The following is an 18,383-nucleotide window of genomic DNA, read 5'->3' as shown; positions in this document are numbered from 1 at the left end:
GAGGGGAGAGAGTTGGAGTGGGGACAGGGGAGGGAAGGGGGGGGTGAGTGACCAAGGGGGAGGAGGATGAGTGACTGAGGTAAATGAGCAAGGGGAAGGGGGAGGGAGGGTAAAGAACCTGACTCTGCCACTGCAACGCGTGGCCGGGTACCGCTAGTAAAAAAATAAAATGCAAAGCACGTCTTTACTAGGAAATCCAATTTTTAAGATTTTAATATATATAGAAGAACATGTTTGTCAATAAACATTTGATCAGAATTGAAACTGCAATACTCTGTAATGTTGTTGTCCATTAAACTGACCTATACAGAACCATTGTACCTCTAATACAAACCTTTCATCCTACAAAATATGCTCACTACAAAGTGGAAATCATAGAGCTTACCTGTTTGGTTATTAAATTCTCCTTCAGAGCAGGGGACACAGTCAAAGCAGCAGGCAGGTTGCCCTTCTAGAATGGCCTTCCGGAACCCAGGACCACAGCTCTCACTGCAGGCAGAGGCAGGAGCCTTAATGGAGAGAAGTGTGGAGGGAGACAGAGCAAATTTATCTATTAATAATGAACCAAGGGACTCTCTATTTTAGGAAAGAGTGGTGCATAAGATTAGATACACTGGAAAACGAGAAAAAAATGTACCTTGGAAAAATGCTCTGAACATAAATGTGAATAGTAAAAAATGTTTTTGAGGGAGAAAACTCCATAAAGTACATATCATTTTGAGAACAAAGAGATTTAGGAGTTATCATCTGCATTGACTTGAAAGTAGCTAGTCAATATAATAAAATGACAGGAAGAGTTAACTGTATCCTCAGTTACAAAAGCAGAGGTATTATCAATAGGAGAAAGGAGGTCATATTGCCTATGTATCATTTACTAGTGAGACGCCATCCTGAGTACTCTGTTGATAACTGGAGACTGTTCCTCCATTAGAACAGTGAGGAAATGGAAGCTGTTGAGAAAAGGGTTACTAAAATGATTCAAGGCCTGAAACAGAAAATCTTCAAAGAAGGGCTTAAGAGATGCAAAATGAGTATGCTGGTGGAAAGAGGGGAAATAGGGGATTTGATGGAAACATTAAATATTTGTCAGGCTTCATTAGTACAGGGTGGAGAAAAATTGTATTGAAAAATAACTTCAAATTTAACCCCTGCCCCCCCCCCCCCTTTGTCTGTGGCGACCGTCCAGTTCCATTGGTTGAGTATGAAAATTTGATGTTTTCGGATGTTTCAACTTGTGTACCTGATGCTCTGGAGGTAAACCCTTGGCCACCTGCCACCAGGAGGCGGAGCACAAAAGGAGACAGAGGATAGCTGGAGCTTCACCAATAGCAATCCGGGGTTTCCTCAGGTTGAGCCCCTGGGTACCCAGACCGCCTGGACTTAGTTGGGCCTCCGAGGGTCTCCCAGAGTGGTAGCAAAGAGGTGTGCCCATCATGAGCAAAGGTCCACAGCTGATGAAGATAGGTTCACCGGAGACCTCTTGGATGAGACAGGAAGTGAAGGTCCTCCGGGCAAGATAGGCAGCGCCTATTGGTCTGATCCAGGAGAGGCCGTGGGTAGTATCAGAGCAGGCTAGTCTGGTGGTCACGGAAGCGAACAGAGTCTGAATGTAGCGCAGGGTCAGAGCCAGGGTATCCATCTCAGGGTGGTCAACCAAAGCAAGGGTCAGTTCCAAGATCAGTCCATACGTGGTCAAGATGAGCAAAGGTCAGTTCCAGGTGGCGGTCAAGCACAGTCAGAAGACAGGCAGTGGTTGGTTCCAGGCAGCGGTCAAACGTAGTCAGAAGGCAGGCAAAGGTCAGTACCATGAATCAATCAGAGAATGTACGATAGGAGGAGGAACAAAGAGCAGGGATCAGGAGAGGCGCTTGAACATAAGGAGGACCACGGGAACACAGGAACGCAGGAGCACTGGAACAGGACCAGAAAACAGGAACACTGGAGCACTGGAACAAGACAGGAACCCAGGAACACTGGAATGAAACTGGATCGAGGAAGCAGGAGAACACAGGCACAAGGAACAGCAAACTAGCTACACTGAAGTGTCGACCCCATTGCCAAGGCGAGCCTCTGGGGACGGGACCTCACCTTATATACAGGAACTATGTGATGTCATCAACGGGCGCTGCGGACCGGGTTCCTGCGTTGGGCCCTTTAAAGGGATGCGCAGTCTGCACGCACGCACGCACACACCTAGGGGAGGGGCCGATGCTATGGAGGACGCCAAGTCCCAGCGTGAGGAGTGCTGAGAGTCAAAAGGCCCCAACAGGCCTGGGGAAGCCTGGGATCGCCACAGAGAGTGGGAGCTGGCTGAGGTGGCCAGAGACGAGGAGCCGGAGCTGGTGGAAAGGAGTGCATGGTGAGCAGGCCCGGTTGCAGCACCAATGCGGCTGGGACGCGCAACAGTACCCTCCCTTAAGAAATTGCCATGCTGGGTCAGACCAATGGTCCATCAAGCCCAGCCTCCTGTTTCCAACAGAGGCCAAACCAGGCCACAAGAACCTGGCAAGTACCCAAAAACTAAGACGATCCCAAGCTACTGATGCAATTAATAGCAGTGGCTATTCCCCAAGTAAATTTGATTAATAGCCATTAATGGACTTCTCCTCCAAGAGAGAAGTGTGTGTAATATTTATATAGAGCTGTAAACCTGACCTCATTTTTAGGCCAATGGCACAAGGTGTGCTCAGCAGCGTGCACAGTTTAACCTGCAGTTGTGTGCAAATTTTACTACTGATGCAGTCATGCGCACAAAAGCATGCCCACAAAAATGGGCATTGGTTAGCTTCCTTGCATGGAAACTCCATCTTGATGGCATTAGCTATTACCTCCCCATGTAGAATGGTGTGCTGGCTTACCTCATCTTTTCTTAACCTTGGAAACTTGACTCCTAGTCTAAGCTGAAGTCAAGTTTCCAGGGTTAAATCATTTTCTGCACACACACCATGTTTTCCTCAGAGGGTATGATTTATGTTTTGCTGTGCTCTAATTTTTTTTGCACACATTTTCTGGTTTGTACTCTTGCTGCATTAGCATACCATTAACTTACTGCATTAGGGGGCGGATTTTAAAACCCCTGCGCGCGTAAATCTGTAAGGATTTACGCGCGCCTATTGGGGTAGATTTTCAGAGCCCTGCTCGCCTAAATCCGCCCAAAACCGGGCGGATTTAGGCGAGCAGGGCCCAGCGCGCCGGGAAGCCTATTTTACATAGGCCTCCCGGCGCGCGCAGAGCCCCGGGACTCGCGTAAGTCCCGGGGTTCTCGGAGGGGGGCGTGTCGGGGGCGTGTCGGGGGGCGGGCCCGGTCGTCGCGGCGTTCCGGGGGCGGGTCGGCAGCGTTTTGGGGGCGGGTACGGGGCGTGGCTACGGCCCGGGGGCGTGGCCGCGCCCTCCGTACCCGCCCCCAGGTCGCGGCCCGGCGCGCAGCAGGCCCGCTGGCGCGCGGGGATTTACGTCTCCCTCCGGGAGGCGTAAATCCCCCGACAAAGGTAAGGGGGGGGGTGTAGACAGGGCCGGGCGGGTGGGTTAGGTAGGGGAAGGGAGGGGAAGGTGAGGGGAGGGCAAAGGAAAGTTCCCTCCAAGGCCGCTCCGATTTCGGAGCGGCCTTGGAGGGAACGGGGGGAGGCAGCGCGGCTCGGCGCGCGCAGGCTATACAAAATCGATAGCCTTGCACGCGCCGATCCAGGATTTTAGTGGATACGCGCGGCTCCGCGCGTATCTACTAAAATCCAGCGTACTTTTGCTTGAGTCTGATGCGCAAGCAAAAGTAGGCTGATCGCGCTTCTTTTAAAATCTACCCCATTTTGCATAGGCCGCCGGCGCGCGTAGAGCCCTGGGACACGCGTAAGTCCCGGGGCTTCCTGTCGGGGGCGGCGACGTGGGCGTGGTTTCGGCCCGGGGGCGTTCCGGGGGTGTGGCCGCGGCCTCCGGAACAGCCCCCGGGACCGGACCACGGAGCGGGGCAGCCGGCTGACGCGCGCAAAGGTAAGGGGGGTTTTTAGATAGGGCAAGGAAGGGGAAGGTGGGGGGAGGACGAAGGAAAGTTCCCTCTGAGGCCGCTCCGAAATCGGAGCGGCCTCTGAGGGAACAGGCAGCGCGCGCTGGGCTCGGCGCGCGCAGGTTGCACAAATGTGCACCCCCTTGCGCACACCGACCCCGGATTTTATAAGATACGCGCGTATCTTATAAAATCCAGCGTACTTTTGTTCGCGCCTGCTGCGCGAACAAAAGTACCGCTCGCACAAGTATTTAAAATCTGCCCCTAGGAGTTTAGAAAATTAGCTTGCGTTTGGAAGCAGTTCTCTGAATTTCAGCAGTTTTAATGCTCAGCTTTTTACACTGGCCTCTTTGTATTATGGTACTTAGTATTAAGGTACAAACTCTAGTAAAAAAAAAAAAGTTAACACATTGTGAAGTTATATTTTTCATTTTATATTTTCAGCAATTCCATGCCATGCTTCTAGATTTGTGCACTCTCATGTGGCGACTATATTAAGTGCAGGCCAATGGTTAAGGCTCTTTAAAACAAAACAAAAAAAAAAAAGAAATTCATTCGTTCCGATGATTAACATGGTCATAAAACCATCATAATCATCACTTCTGAAAACATGGGAAAATACTACCATGGCATTCTACTGACAACAGTTCTGCAGAACCAATATTTCTCTTTTAAGATAAGACTGGCTATATCATTAGATAATAAAAGCTTTTACCCACGACTGTTGTACAAGGAGTTTAATGATTTTAAGTCAGAGCTGTTATTTGCTTGCATTATTTTACTGATCAAGGAATTATACTTTGACAGTGTAATAGTTAAGAATTTTGGAAGCTAAAGCCTAAAAGGAACATGTTAGACCTTGTATAGGAATTCACATTCACTATTTAATGTATTGCAGCACAGCATGATCACAGAGCCCTTCCTTCACCTTCAGGCAACCAGCTTTATAAACTCTTACTTCCTCATCATCCAGTCAGACCAATTCAGCCAAATGGGTTATGCTCCCTTACCAGCATAGACTGTCATCACCCCTTATATTTATCTGTGCTGACATCAGTCTGCCAGTATTCTGTCTGCAACTGGAAGGAGCTTCTATGCTGTGGAGCTGAGGCCCCATTAGGAAAAAGAGATTTTGGGCAGCTCCTGCAATGAAAGTCACATCTCTTTCCCTCACTAGAGCAGATTCCCGGACTGGGGAGGACTTCCAATGTTTCTGAAGAAGAGATATCTTCAGCAGTTGTTATCCTTTCCCTACCTCTCCAGTTAGTTTGTTTTAACCATTAGAGAAAAAATTAAGTGCTGTAGTTTAGCTTTTTCTAGGCCTTACCGGCTTGGGCGTGTCAGGATGTTGACGATGGAACTCCTGGAGGAGGTTTTTTCAAGGATGTGGTGAACATAAGAACATAAGAAAATGCCATACTGGGTCAGACCAAGGGTCCATCAAGCCCAGCATCCTTTTTCCAACAGTGGCCAATCCAGGCCATAAGAACCTGGCAAGTACCCAAAAACTAAGTCTATTCCATGTAACCATTGCTAATGGCAGTGGCTATTCTCTAAGTGAACTTAATAGCAGGCAATGGACCTATCCTCCAAGAACTCATCCAATCCTTTTTTAAACACAGCTATACTAACTGCACGAACCACATCCTCTGGCAACAAATTCCAGAGTTTAATTGTGCGTTGAGTAAAAAAGAACTTTCTCCAATTAGTTTTAAATGTGCCCCATGCTAACTTCATGGAGTGTCCCCTAGTCTTTCTACTATCCGAAAGAGTAAATAACCGATTCACATCTACCCGTTCTAGACCTCTCATGATTTTAAACACCTCTATCATATCCCCCCTCAGTCGTCTCTTCTCCAAGCTGAAAAGTCCTAACCTCTTTAGTCTTTCCTCATAGGGGAGTTGTTCCATTCCCTTTATCATTTTGGTAGCCCTTCTCTGTACCTTCTCCATCGCAATTATATCTTTTTTGAGATGCGGCGACCAGAATTGTACACAGTATTCAAGGTGCGGTCTCACCATGGAGCGATACAGAGGCATTATGACATTTTCCGTTTTATTCATCATTCCTTTTCTAATAATTCCCAACATTCTGTTTGCTTTTTTGACTGCCACAGCATACTGAACCGACGATTTCAATGTGTTATCCACTATGACACCTAGATCTCTTTCTTGGGTTGTAGCACCTAATATGGAACCCAACATCGTGTAATTATAGCATGGGTTATTTTTCCCTATATGCATCACCTTGCACTTATCCACATTAAATTTCATCTGCCATTTGGATGCCCAATTTCCCAGTCTCACAAGGTCTTCCTGAAATTTATCACAATCTGCTTGTGATTTAACTACTCTGAACAATTTTGTGTCATCTGCAAATTTGATTATCTCACTCGTCGTATTTCTTTCCAGATCATTTATAAATATATTGAACAGTAAGGGTCCCAATACAGATCCCTGAGGCACTCCACTGTCCACTCCCTTCCACTGAGAAAATTGCCCATTTAATCCTACTCTCTGTTTCCTGTCTTTTAGCCAGTTTGCAATCCACGAAAGGACATCGCCACCTATCCCATGACTTTTTACTTTTCCTAGAAGCCTCTCATGAGGAACTTTGTCAAATGCCTTCTGAAAATCCAAGTATACTATATCTACCGGTTCACCTGCCATGAATTTTCTTCTGGGCCAAAGCCCTCCCATGACAGGAGGTACTCCCAGTGGCCTCTTCAGCGTCTGACATCCAGAACCTCTTGTACGTGGAATGTATTTTCAGGCTCTGTTGATATTTGTGTCGGTGGTGGAGGTCTTCGAGAGGTCATTGACAGTACTAGAGGCTTGAGCAGAGACACATGGAATGTGTTATGGATGCCCAGGTTCACCGGTAACTTCAATTGGCATGTTACCGCTCCCACCCGCCTTATGATGGGAAATGGTCCCATGTATTTGGGAGCCAGCCATTGAGAAGGCAACCAGAGACGAATATGTCTGGTGCTGAACCAGACTCATTGCCAGGCAGGAATTTTGGTGCAGCACGGCGATGGGCATCTGTTACACGTTTGGCTGGGTCGGCAGCTTGACTGAGGCGTTGCTTCACTTGGTCCCATAGATGGTAAATGGTCTGGGCTGTGGACTGGGCTGCTGGTGAAGGCACGCTGAGTGGAATTGGTAGAGGTAGACGAGGTTGGTGACCAAAGACCACTGAGAATGGTGAAACTAAAGTAGTGGAGGTGACGTGGGTGTTGTGGGATAGTTCTGCCCATGGGAGGAAGTCGGCCCAATTGTCTATTTATTTATTTATTTTAAAATTTTTCTATACCATCATTAAGTTTATTAACCATCACAAAGGTTTACAAAAAGGCACAGATTAGGGTTGTCCTGCTGATCATTGACATATGAATGAAGGAATGCTTTAAGGGACCAATTGGTCCTCTCGGCCTGGCCATTAGCCCGGGGATGGTATGCCGAAGTCAGATTTCAAAGATATATTGAACTTTTTACAGAGAGACCTCAAGTATTTTGCAGCAAATTGTGGGCCACAATCAAAGACTATCTCTTGTGGAAGTCCATGGAGATGAAAGACGTGGGTCAAGAAAAAGCGAGGCAATTCCAGGTAGGATGGGAGCCCCGGTAAGGGGACAAAGTGTGCCATTTTTTAAAACAGTCTATTATGACCCAAAATACCTTATGCCTCTTGGAAGGAGGCAACTCTACGACAAAGTCCATAGATATACTAGCCCAAGGTTCAATGGGTGCAGGGTGCGGTTGGAGAAGCCGCAGAGGACGCCCAGTGGGGGGATTTTGTTGAGCACAAATGGGGCAGGAGGCCACATAGTCTCTGGAGTCTTTGACCATGCTTGGCCACCAATAGTGTCGGCGGAGCATCTTGAGCATTCGGCCGGGATGGCCAAACTGGCTCGGCCGGGATAGCCAGCCAGTTTGGAGTCATGAGCCCAACAGAGTACATGCTCTCTAAGGCGACGGGGCACGACTGTCTTACCGGCTGGAACCATGGTCATGACTGCTATGGATATGCAAGATGGATCAATAATATGTGCCGGGCTCTCTGGAGTATCCTCTGGTTCTAAGGAACATGAGAGCGCATCTGCATGGAGGTTATTTGCCGCTGGGCGATATCAAAGCTCAAAGTTAAAGTGTGCCAAGAAGAGGGCCCAGTGGGCTTGTCTTGGGTTGAGTAGATGGGCTTCCATCAAGCGTTCTAGATTCTTATGGTCAGTAAAAATAGTGAACCTATGTTGCACCCCTTCAAGCCAGGGATGCCATTCCTGGAGGGTGAGCTTCACAGCCAGTAGTTCACGATCCCCGATCGTATAATTCCGTTCAGTAGGTGAGAATTTGTGGGCATAAAATGAGCATGGAACAAGAGCTCCATTGGTAGAGTACTGGCTCAGTACTGCCCCAGCCCCAATGGTGGATGCATCGACTTCAACAATAAAGGGGTGGATAGGATCCGGGTGACGGAGACACGGCCCGGTACGGAAGGCTTCCTTCAAAGCTTGGAACGCAGATTGTGCCTTGGGGCTCCAGACCCCAAGGTCAATCCCCTTTTTCGTCATGGCAGTGAGTGGAGCGGCCAGCGTGGAGTAGTCAGACGGGATAGAAGGTAAGGTTTGTCTATTTGCGGATGATACTAAGATCTGCAACAGAGTGGACACACCGGAAGGAGTGGAGAGAATGAGATGGGATTTAAGAAAGCTGGAAGACTGGTCGAAGATATGGCATCTGAGATTCAATGCCAAGAAGTACAGAGTCATGCATATGGGGTGTGGAAATCCGAAAGAAATACATTCGATGGGGGGTGAAGGGCTGATGTGCATGGAGCAGGAGAGAGACCTTGGGGTGATAGTGTCTTAGGATTTGAAGTCGGCAAAACAATGTGACAAGGCGATAGCTAAATCCAGAAGAATGCTGGGCTGCATAGAGAGAGGAATATCAAGTAAGAAAAAGGAAGTGATTATCCCCTTGTACAGGGCCTTGGTGAAGCCTCACCTGGAGTACTGTGCTCAGTTCTGGAGACCGTATCTCCGAAGGGACAGAGACATAATGGAGGCGGTCCAGAGAAGGGCGACCAAAAAGGTGGAGGGTCTTCATCGAATGACTTATAAGGAAAGATTGAAGAATCTAAATATGTATATCCTGGAGGAAAGGTGGAACAGGGGTGATATGATTCAGACTTTCAAATACTTGAAAGGTTTTAATGATCCAAAGTCAACGACAAATCTTTTCCGTTGGAAGAAAATCAACAGAACCAGAGGTCACAATTTAAAACTCCAGGGAGGAAGACTCAGAACCAATATCAGAAAGTATTTCTTCGCGGAGAGCATGGTGGATGCCTAGAATGCCCTTCCGAGGAAGTGGTGAAGACCAAAACTGTGAAGGATTTCAAAGGGGCATGGCATAAACACTGTGGATCCATAAAGTCTTGAGGATGTGAATGAAGACTAGAGGCATAGGGGTGGCTTGCGGGAATGATGACTACTACCTGATGATTAATATCCTTATTCAATAAACATACGGTTAATGCGACGCCAACATTGCTCTATGCTTCAATGGAAAGAGGAAATGTATTTATTTAAATTCTTTTCCATACCGATGTTCATGACACAAGTCAAATGTGGGAAAAAGGATTTGCATTCACAAATAAGCGTGGGAGTAGCTTGTTTGTTGCGGCGGTTACTACCCCAAACCAAATTAGCCTGCTACTTCAGGTTCAATGCATATCCAAGCAGTTCTCTGCTTCAATGGCAAGGGGGGAATGAAGAAATGAGGATTTATATTCAGACAACAACCAACAAGGACTAAATTGCACAGGCTGGGTAAACAAATAAGCGTGGGAGTAGCTTGCTTGTTACGGCGGTTACTACCCTGAACCAATCAAGCCTGATACTTCACTTTGAATACATATACAGTGCATCTCACTGCTTCAATGGCAGGGGGGAATGAAGAAAGGCTTTATATTCAGACAACAACCAACAAGGACTAAATTGCACAGGTTAGGTATACAAATAAGTGTGGGAGTAGTTTGCTTATTACGGCGGTTACTACCCCTAACCAATTAGGCTTGATACTTCACTTTGATGCAGCTCCAGCACTGCTCTCTACAACAAATGTGGGGGTGGAAGGAAATTAGAACCATAAAGTTACTAATAAGGGCCCTGACCTCAGCAGTCAGAGTAACAGATAAGTATGAGAAAAATAAGTGTGAAAGCTTGCTGGGCAGACTGGATGGGCCACTTGGTCTTCTTCCGCCGTGATTTCTATGTTTCTATGTAAGTGACATTAATAATTTGTGAATCCTAGGAATCTTTGCAGAGCTTGCAATCATACTGGCTGGGGCCAATCACGGATACCTTGGAGCTTATCTGGGTCCATGGTGAACCCTTGACTCGAGATAATGTACCCTAGAAATGGAAGGCTGGATTGCTCAAAAAGGTATTTCTCTAGTTTGGCATAGAGGTGGTGGTCTCTGAGTCGTTGGAGAACAGTCTGGACGTGGGAGCGATGAGACTCCAGATACTTGGAGAATATTAGTATGTCGTCCAGGTACACTATGATGAATGAGTACAGGAGGTCCCGAAAGATCTCATTCATCAGTTGTTGAAAGATGGCGGGGGCATTGCATACCCGAAGGGCATAACTACATACTCGTAGTGTCCGTCCCGTGTATTAAAATGCGTTCTTCCAGATGTCTTCCGGCTGGATTCGGATTAAATTGTAGGCTCCACGTAGGTCCAACTTTGTGAAGATTTGAGCCCCTTGAAGCCGATCAAAGAGCTCACTGATGAGCAGGAGTGGATAACGATCCTTCTGGGTAATGGCGTTCAGACCCCTGTAATCAATACAGGGTCTGAGACTTCCGTCTTTCTTCTTTACGAAAAATAATCCTGCACCTGCCGGAGAGGTGGACGGTCTTATGAACTCTTTGGCTAGGTTTTCTTTTATGTATGTAGACATTGCTTGAGTCTCCGGAAGTGACAAGGGATAGGTTCTTCCCTTAGGTGGGGTAGAACCAGGCAAGATTTCAATGGGGCAATTGAACTTCCAGGGTGGTGGCAGAATAGGGGCCTTCTGCTTAGAGAAAACATCTTGGTATTTTAAGTAAGGAGTGGGTAACCCAGGAAGGGTTGTAGAAGTTAGTATTGATACAGATGGGGACACCCATTGTAAACACTGGTCATGACATCTAGGACCCCACTGGGTTAATTGAAGCGACTGCCAGTTGAAGTGGGGTGAATATACTTGTAGCCATGGAAGGCCAAGAACTCTGGGGTGTACTGATCGTTTGAGGATCAAGAGGGAGATTTCTTCCTCATGGAGTGTTCCCGCGATCAGCCGGATAGGCAGTGTATGGTGAGTGATACGATCCAGTAAGGATTCCCCGTGGATGGAGGCAATGCAGAGTGGTACCTCTAGCGGTTGAGTGGGTAACTGGAGGAGAGTGACTATCTCCTCAAGGATGAAGTTCCCACCTGCCCCAGTATCTATGAGGGCAGTGGTGGCAAAGGAATGCGCCTCCCTTAGGAGGGAGACAGGCAACAGCAGAAACTGTGGCGCCCAAGCTCGGGACCCCCGCCGGGTTCAGGCTCTAGAGTTTCCTGGACACACTGGGCAAGTCTGGAGAAGATGGCCGGAACCCCCACAGTAGAGGCAGAGACCAGACTTTCTTCTTTGGAGGCATTCCTCGGGAGTAAGGCGACAGCAGTTTATCTGCATGGGATCTTCCAGCAGTTGAGAACTCACAGGTAGAGCCTTCAACTTGGGGCTTGTAGACTGGGGTGGTCGTAGGGCAGGAGGTCAGAGAGACTTTACTTTCCGGTACCATTCTCTGAGATGATGGTCTATCCACCCAACCTGGGATATCAGTTCCTCCAAAGATGTAGGGATTTCACGGGTGGCCAACTCATCCTTCAAGATAGGAGACAACCCCTCTAGATAGAGTGCCTGCAGGCAGTCCTCTTGCCATCCCAACTTGGTTGCCAGGGTTCAGAACTCCACAGTGTATTCGGAGAGTGAGCGTGATCCCTGGCGGAGATGTAGCAGGTGATGGCCGGCGACCACCTTTCGGCCTGGGTCGTCAAAGGTGCGTCAGAAAGCAGCAATAAATTGTGAAAGCTGCTGTAGAATGGAATCGGAACATTCCCAAAGTGGGGAGGCCCATGCCAGGGCCTTTCCCTCCAGACGAGAGAGAATGAACATGATCTTTGTCGTTTCATCCGGAAAAAGAGTAGGCTGCAGTGAGAACTGCATGTAGCATTGGTTGATAAAACCTTGACACAGACTAGGATCCCCATTGAAACTGGGTGGAGATGGGAGGGCCAGCAGTGCCCGTGAGGGCAATGAAACAGCGGACGGGCTGTGGGCAAGAGCCCCTGGGTTGGCCATAGCAGATTCCTCTAGTTGAGAATGCAGTCTTTCCACAGAGGTGGCCAATGCTTCAATGAAATGTTGTTGCTCCCAGACACGTGTAACCAGACCAGGAATGGTCCGCAAGGCGGGAGACTCTGCCAAGTCCATGGCCCTGGCAACCTGTTGTGCTGGAGGTGGATCATTGGCCTGGTGCAGGATTGGTATGGCCTTCTGGTCAGACCCAGAGAGCACCTGCCACCAGGAGGCGGAGCACAGAAGGAGACAGAGGCTAGCTGAAGCTTCGCCAATAGCAATCCGGGGTTTCCTCAGGTTAAGCCCTTGGTTACCCGGACCGCCTGGACTTAGGTGGGCCTCTGAGGGTCTCCCAGAGAGGTAGTGAAGAGGTGTGCCCACCACGAGCAAAGGTGCGCGGCTGATGAAGACAGGTGTTCTAAATCAGGTAAACATCCATGCTTTTTCCTATTCAGGCAACTAAACTTTCTCTCCAATCAGTCCTCAAGACAAAGATTCTTTAAATTTGAAATTATTTATTGTACAGGTAAATTCTACTTACAATTGTTGCATTTCAAACATGAGCTCCTAGGCAAAGATCTTTGGTAACTGGATTCAGGGTAGCAGGAGGGAGAAGGAGGTCTCTTGTGTTGCAGGAGTTAGTTTATGATAGAGGTAGAAAACATGAGGGATATGAGGCTGATTTAGTCTTCAGACAAAGGCAGTAAGAGAGAAGGTAAAAAACCTGATCGTTTCACAGGGTTTTACAGAGCGCTGCTGGCTCAGAAGCAAGCGTGGAGCAAGACTGAACTCTCGTCGAGAGCTGCTAAAGGAAACGCCTCCACAAGCTAAGGACAGGGGGCAAGGTCCAATGGCAGCGAGCCTAAGAACCATGTAACACAGGGGGATCATGAAGGGCAGTCCCTTGAGCCTATAAGGCATCTAGGAAGACTCAAGTTAGATTGAGGGGCATTCAAGCTCTTCCGATAGTGAGAGAAAGTGGAGGGGAGAAGGAGCTTTTCTTAAAGGCAAAGGCTCCTCTTAAAGGCAAGGGCTCACAGATTTTTATCATGGGTTACAAATAGTGTTTCAGTATTAAGAATCCTCAGAAGGGAGGACTGCACTAAACACAGTTAAATTACAATATATACAGATACAAACATGTACCCACTGCTGGGGACAGAACAATAGGGTCACCGGAGACCTCTTAGATGAGACAGGAAGTGAAGGTAACGGTCCAATGTATTGAGGAGCGAGATGCATAGAGGGCTCTCTGAGGCGTATGTGGCGAGTACTTAACCACACATTCCTGCCTTCCTTGAACTGAGGTACAGACCTCCCATGCACGTAGTCTTCTTGGCCTTTTCAACTGCTTTTAGAAGAAGGGTGTTGAAGCAGGTCCAGAGCTTCTGAAGTTCCTGGACAGATAGCTGGGCTGCTGGTGACAGTACTGCCACGGGGAGAGTCAGAGGATGACAGGGTTGCTTCCCATAGATCATTTGGAATGGTGAAGACCTGGTAGCATTCCAGACAGAGAATTCTGCCCAGAGCAGAAAAGAGGCTCAATTATCCTGGCGTAATTTGGCTTAGACCCAGAGGAAGGTTTTGAACATTTGGTTAGTATGCTCGAAGTGACTATTTCCCCGCGGATGGTATGCAGTCATGAAGTCCAAGGTGATATAGAATTTTTTACTCAGTGAATGCCAGTATTTCGCTGTGAGCTGTACTCCTCAGTCCGACAAAATGTGTTTGGGTAGACCATGCAAGTGGAAGACATGGAGCATAAAAAGGCGTGCTAGCTCCAGGGTAGAAGGGAGAACTGGGAGTGGGACGAAGTAAGAAATCTTTGAGAAGCGATCAGCCACCACCCAGATTACAGTGTTGTTATCGGAGAGGGAAAGGTCCATGATAAAATTGGTGGACAGGTGGAACCAGAGTTCCCTGGAGGCTGGCAATGGCTGTATCCACCATCAGGGTCAGCCTGTCAGAGCTTTCTGCTGTGTGCAGGTGGGGCAAGAATCCATGTAGGTCTTAATATTTTGCTTAATTTGTGGCCATCAATAGTATTGTTGAAGCAGTGCAAGTGTTCGGGCCCATCCAGGGTGACATGTAACATGGGAGTCATGGGACCATTTCAATATATTTTCATGGAATCTACTGTGAATGACCATATTCCCTGGAGAGACAGTCATGGAGGTGGCTAGAAGGATCCTGTCTGTATCAATGATGTGCCTGGGAGGTTCTGGAATGTCCTCAGCCTGGAAGGAGTATGAAAGGGCATCTGCCCATATGTTTTTGAGAGCCAGACTTAGCACAAAATCAAAATGCGCAAAGGACAGTGACCAGTGAGCCTGTCATGTATTTAGTTGCTCGGCGTTGTGAAGGTGTTCCAGATTCTTATGATCCATGTAAATAGCAATACAGTGATGAGCACCTTCTAGCTAATAATACCGCTTATCTAGCACTATCTTGATCGCAACGAGTTCTCTGTCCCCGATGCTGTAGTTGCGCTCCGCTAGTGAGAATTTCTTTGAGAAGAACAAGCAAAGATGGAGGGCTCCTTTTGTCAAATACTGGCTTAGTACGTTCCCTAAACCCAAAGTGGAGGTGTCCACTTCTAGGATGAATAGGTGTATAGGGTCCAGATGGTGAAGTCAGGATATCTTTAAGAAAACATCCTTTAGTTCTTGAAAGGCCACTACCACTTCAGGAGGCCAATCCTTTGTATTAGATCCCTTATGGGTGAGGACAGTAAGCAGTGCCACAATCCTTGAATAATTAACAAGAAGTAGCGGTAATAGTGGCAAAGCTCAGAAACCTTTGTAGGGCTTTTATTTCTACTGGATGTGGCTAGTACTGGATAATATTAAACTTCTTGGAGTCCATGTGAAAGCCTTTTCTGGATACAATATATCCCAAGAAGGGGAGGCTCTCCTTTTTGAATAAGCACTTCTCAAGTTTAGCGAATAGGTTGTTTTCTCAGTCACTTGAAAACTAGATGCATGTCATGACAATGGGAGCTAAAGTCCTTGTAAAAAGTGATAATGTCATCGAGGTTTACAATGACACAGACATAGATTAGATCCTGGAAAATCTCTTTCAGCATTTTTTGAAAGACAGCCAGGGTATTACAAGGCCCAGAGAGCATTACCAAGTACTCGTAATGTCCATCCTGTCCATCCACTGTCTTCCATTCATCACCAGGTTTCATACGAACCAAGTTGTAGGCTCCTCAGCGGTCTAATATTTTAAAGATCCTAGCCCCTTGGAACTGGTCAAAGAGCTCAGAGATTAATGGTAAATGATACCGGTCTTTCTTGGTAATGGCATTTTATCCATGGTAGTTGATATAAGGCCAGAGAGGGCCACAAAGAAAAAGCTGGCCCCCACCAGAGATGTGGACCGTCGGATGATACAAAACTCTAGATTTTCCAGGATGTAGTCTGACATTGCCTTTGTTTTGGGGAGAGTCAAGGGGGTAGACTCTACCCCATGGTAGTTTGCTGTTGAGTAGCAACTTAATTCCACAGTTATATTCCCTATGGTGTGGCAATGTCTTGCCTTCTTTTTAGAGAATACATTCTCAAAGTCACTGTGCAGCACGAGAAGACCTGGAAATGTGGCATCCACGGGCAAGTGGAGTGAGGGTTCCACACATTCCAGGCACAAATATTGCATTGCATGCCCCAGCAGTTGTAGCATGGCCCAGTCAAATTTTGAAGAATGCTGCTGGATCCAGGGAAGTCCCAGTATGATTGGGTAGACCGATTGGGCTATGACATGGAAGATTATTCATTCCTTGAGGAGAAAGCCAGTGTGTACGGTCAATGATGTTGTTGAGTGATATGGCCAGGCAAAGGATCCCCATAAATGGAGGAAATAATTAGGGAGGACTTCTTTGGTAGGGTGGGAAACTGTAGGTGATTTACCAGTTCTTCCATCAGTAAGTTTACCCTGGTGTTAGAGTCCACCAATGCTAGGGTGGAAAAATCTTTGTTGTCCATGATGATTGTCACTGGGAGAGTCAGTTGAGGAGCAGGAGTTGTGAAGCCTATGAACACCTCTATACCAGATCCCAGGCTCTGAAGTTTCCTGGTTTGAGTGGGCATTGAGCAAGGAGGTGACCTGTGCCTGGGTTCATTTGAGTGCACTGAGGAGGAGGGCACTGGCTCCAGTGGCAATAATTGGTGCTGAAAGCAAAAAGCCAGTGGGGTGGCGCTACAAGGAGGATGGACCTCCCTGGCCTATTGCTGGAGGTGGCAGTCAATCATCCCAGCCAGGTCTATGAGCCCCTCCAGGGACTCCAGAAGTTCACAGGTGGCCAGTTCATCTTCACCGTGGAGCATAAGCTCTTCAGAAACATGCTGCAGAGGCAATGCTGCCTCCAGTTGAGTTCAGTGGCTAGGATCTGGAACTCTATGGCATAGTCTGCTAGAGACTGGGTGCCCTGAAGTAAATGTAGGTAGTTGGAATCCACGGTGGCCAGCTCATCAAAGACTGTCTTAAAGGTGGACATGAAGTGCTGCAGGTTCAGGAGCAGTGGATCTGTGCTCTCCCCTTAGTGGAGGGGGCCAGGCCAGGGCCTTACCATTGAGGAGGGAGAGGATGAAGGCTGTCTTTGTAGTATCATTCGTAAAGCATGCCGCTTAGAGTGAGAATTGGGTAAAGCATTGATTAAGAAGTTCACAGAACTGTTTAGGGTCTCCAGCATATCAGAATGGAGCTGGTACATGCAGAAGGGGGCAACTTGGTGTGGGAGGCCTGGGTGATGCAGCCAATAGCTGAATTGGTGTAGCTGATGCTGAAGCTGCGTCCAAATGGGTAGAGAATCACGCTATTGAAGCTACTAGAAGTTTGAGGAACTGTTGCTGCCATTGAAGCTTGTGAGCAAGGCTTGGAGGGATGTAGCATCTTCCAAGTCCATGGCCTCAGCAATGTGTTGCAGGTTGGACCCTTGGACTGAGGTGGACTTGGCACAACTAAAAGGAGGAGCCCTGTAATTCCCCATCATCAGCTGGTGGACCTGGCTGTGACAGAGACCCAAAAGAAGATTCACCTAAATCAGCCCTTATTCCCCTTAGGTTGAGCCCTCGGGTGCCAGGGCCATCAGGACGTAGGCGTGGCTCTATGGTAATGAGGTGGAGATCTATGGAGATTGGTGAGTCATAGGCCAAGGTCTGGGGCAGTCTAGGTAGAAGCACAGTCAGAGGCAAGCAGTGGTCAAGGCAGGCAATGTTCAGGCATGGTCGAGAGTCAGGCAGGGTTCAGTGGCAGATGAACTTCAATTGTAATCATCAATCAGGCAATGGTCAGTGGCAGGCAGAGCTCAGTCATAGCCAAGTGTCAAGCAGGCCAAAGTCAAAGCTAGAGATCTGTTCGAGGGAAGATGGGATGGACAGACAGGTAGGGAGGCATGGAACAGCACAGGCGGGTAGGAGAAAACACTGAAGAACTGAAGACTGACCACAAAATGAAGAACTGAAGACTGACCACAGGATGAAGATGAAGAACTAGAGACTGAAGACCAGGGACTGCAGAGAAAAAGACCAGGAACACAGGAATGAAGATCACTGAGGCAATTTGCTCTACCAAGGGTAGTCGATCTAATGCCAAGGCAGGGAGCAGTTACTGAAGTGGCATTTTATAGGCCCATGCTGGTGATGTCCTTTTCTCACCATGGGCCCTTTAAGAAGAACGAGGTTGGGCACCTTACTTTTGGGGTACCAAGGGAAGTGGTGGTATCAGAGACAGGCTGAACGTGGCGGCCTGTATCATGTTAAGTTCGGAACCTTCACTGGCGTCAATGGGACTAGCAGCCGATGCAGACGAAACATGGCAGCCTGTCGTGCATCTACCCGGGGGCCTTTCCTGGTGTCTGAAGGAGTCACATTGGGCTCAGTACTTGAGGTAAGGGTGGAGGTCGGTGGGGCAGGCCTGTAGACCGCTGAACGCAACAAAAATGTGTTTAAAAAATACTTCAGTTTTAGCAAACAATACATTTTTCTAATCA

At 47.8% G+C, this 18,383-nt stretch overlaps 1 protein-coding gene across 1 annotated transcript in view; it reads right to left on the bottom strand.

Annotated features, from left to right (window-relative positions):
• The window catches only part of LOC115081142 (extracellular calcium-sensing receptor-like), a 79,618-nt gene that overhangs the window by 14,758 nt on the left and 46,477 nt on the right, over positions 1-18,383 (bottom strand). The window contains exon 4 of the mRNA XM_029585649.1: positions 386-509. Within this exon, the coding sequence (XP_029441509.1) occupies positions 386-509 (124 nt within the window). The remainder of the gene's footprint in view (positions 1-385; positions 510-18,383) is intronic.

Source organism: Rhinatrema bivittatum, chromosome 19 (genome assembly GCF_901001135.1).
Source record: "Rhinatrema bivittatum chromosome 19, aRhiBiv1.1, whole genome shotgun sequence".
NCBI classification, from domain to species: Eukaryota; Metazoa; Chordata; class Amphibia; order Gymnophiona; family Rhinatrematidae; genus Rhinatrema; species Rhinatrema bivittatum.
Note: the sequence above shows the minus strand (reverse complement) of the source record. Positions and strands in the feature narration are given on the sequence as shown.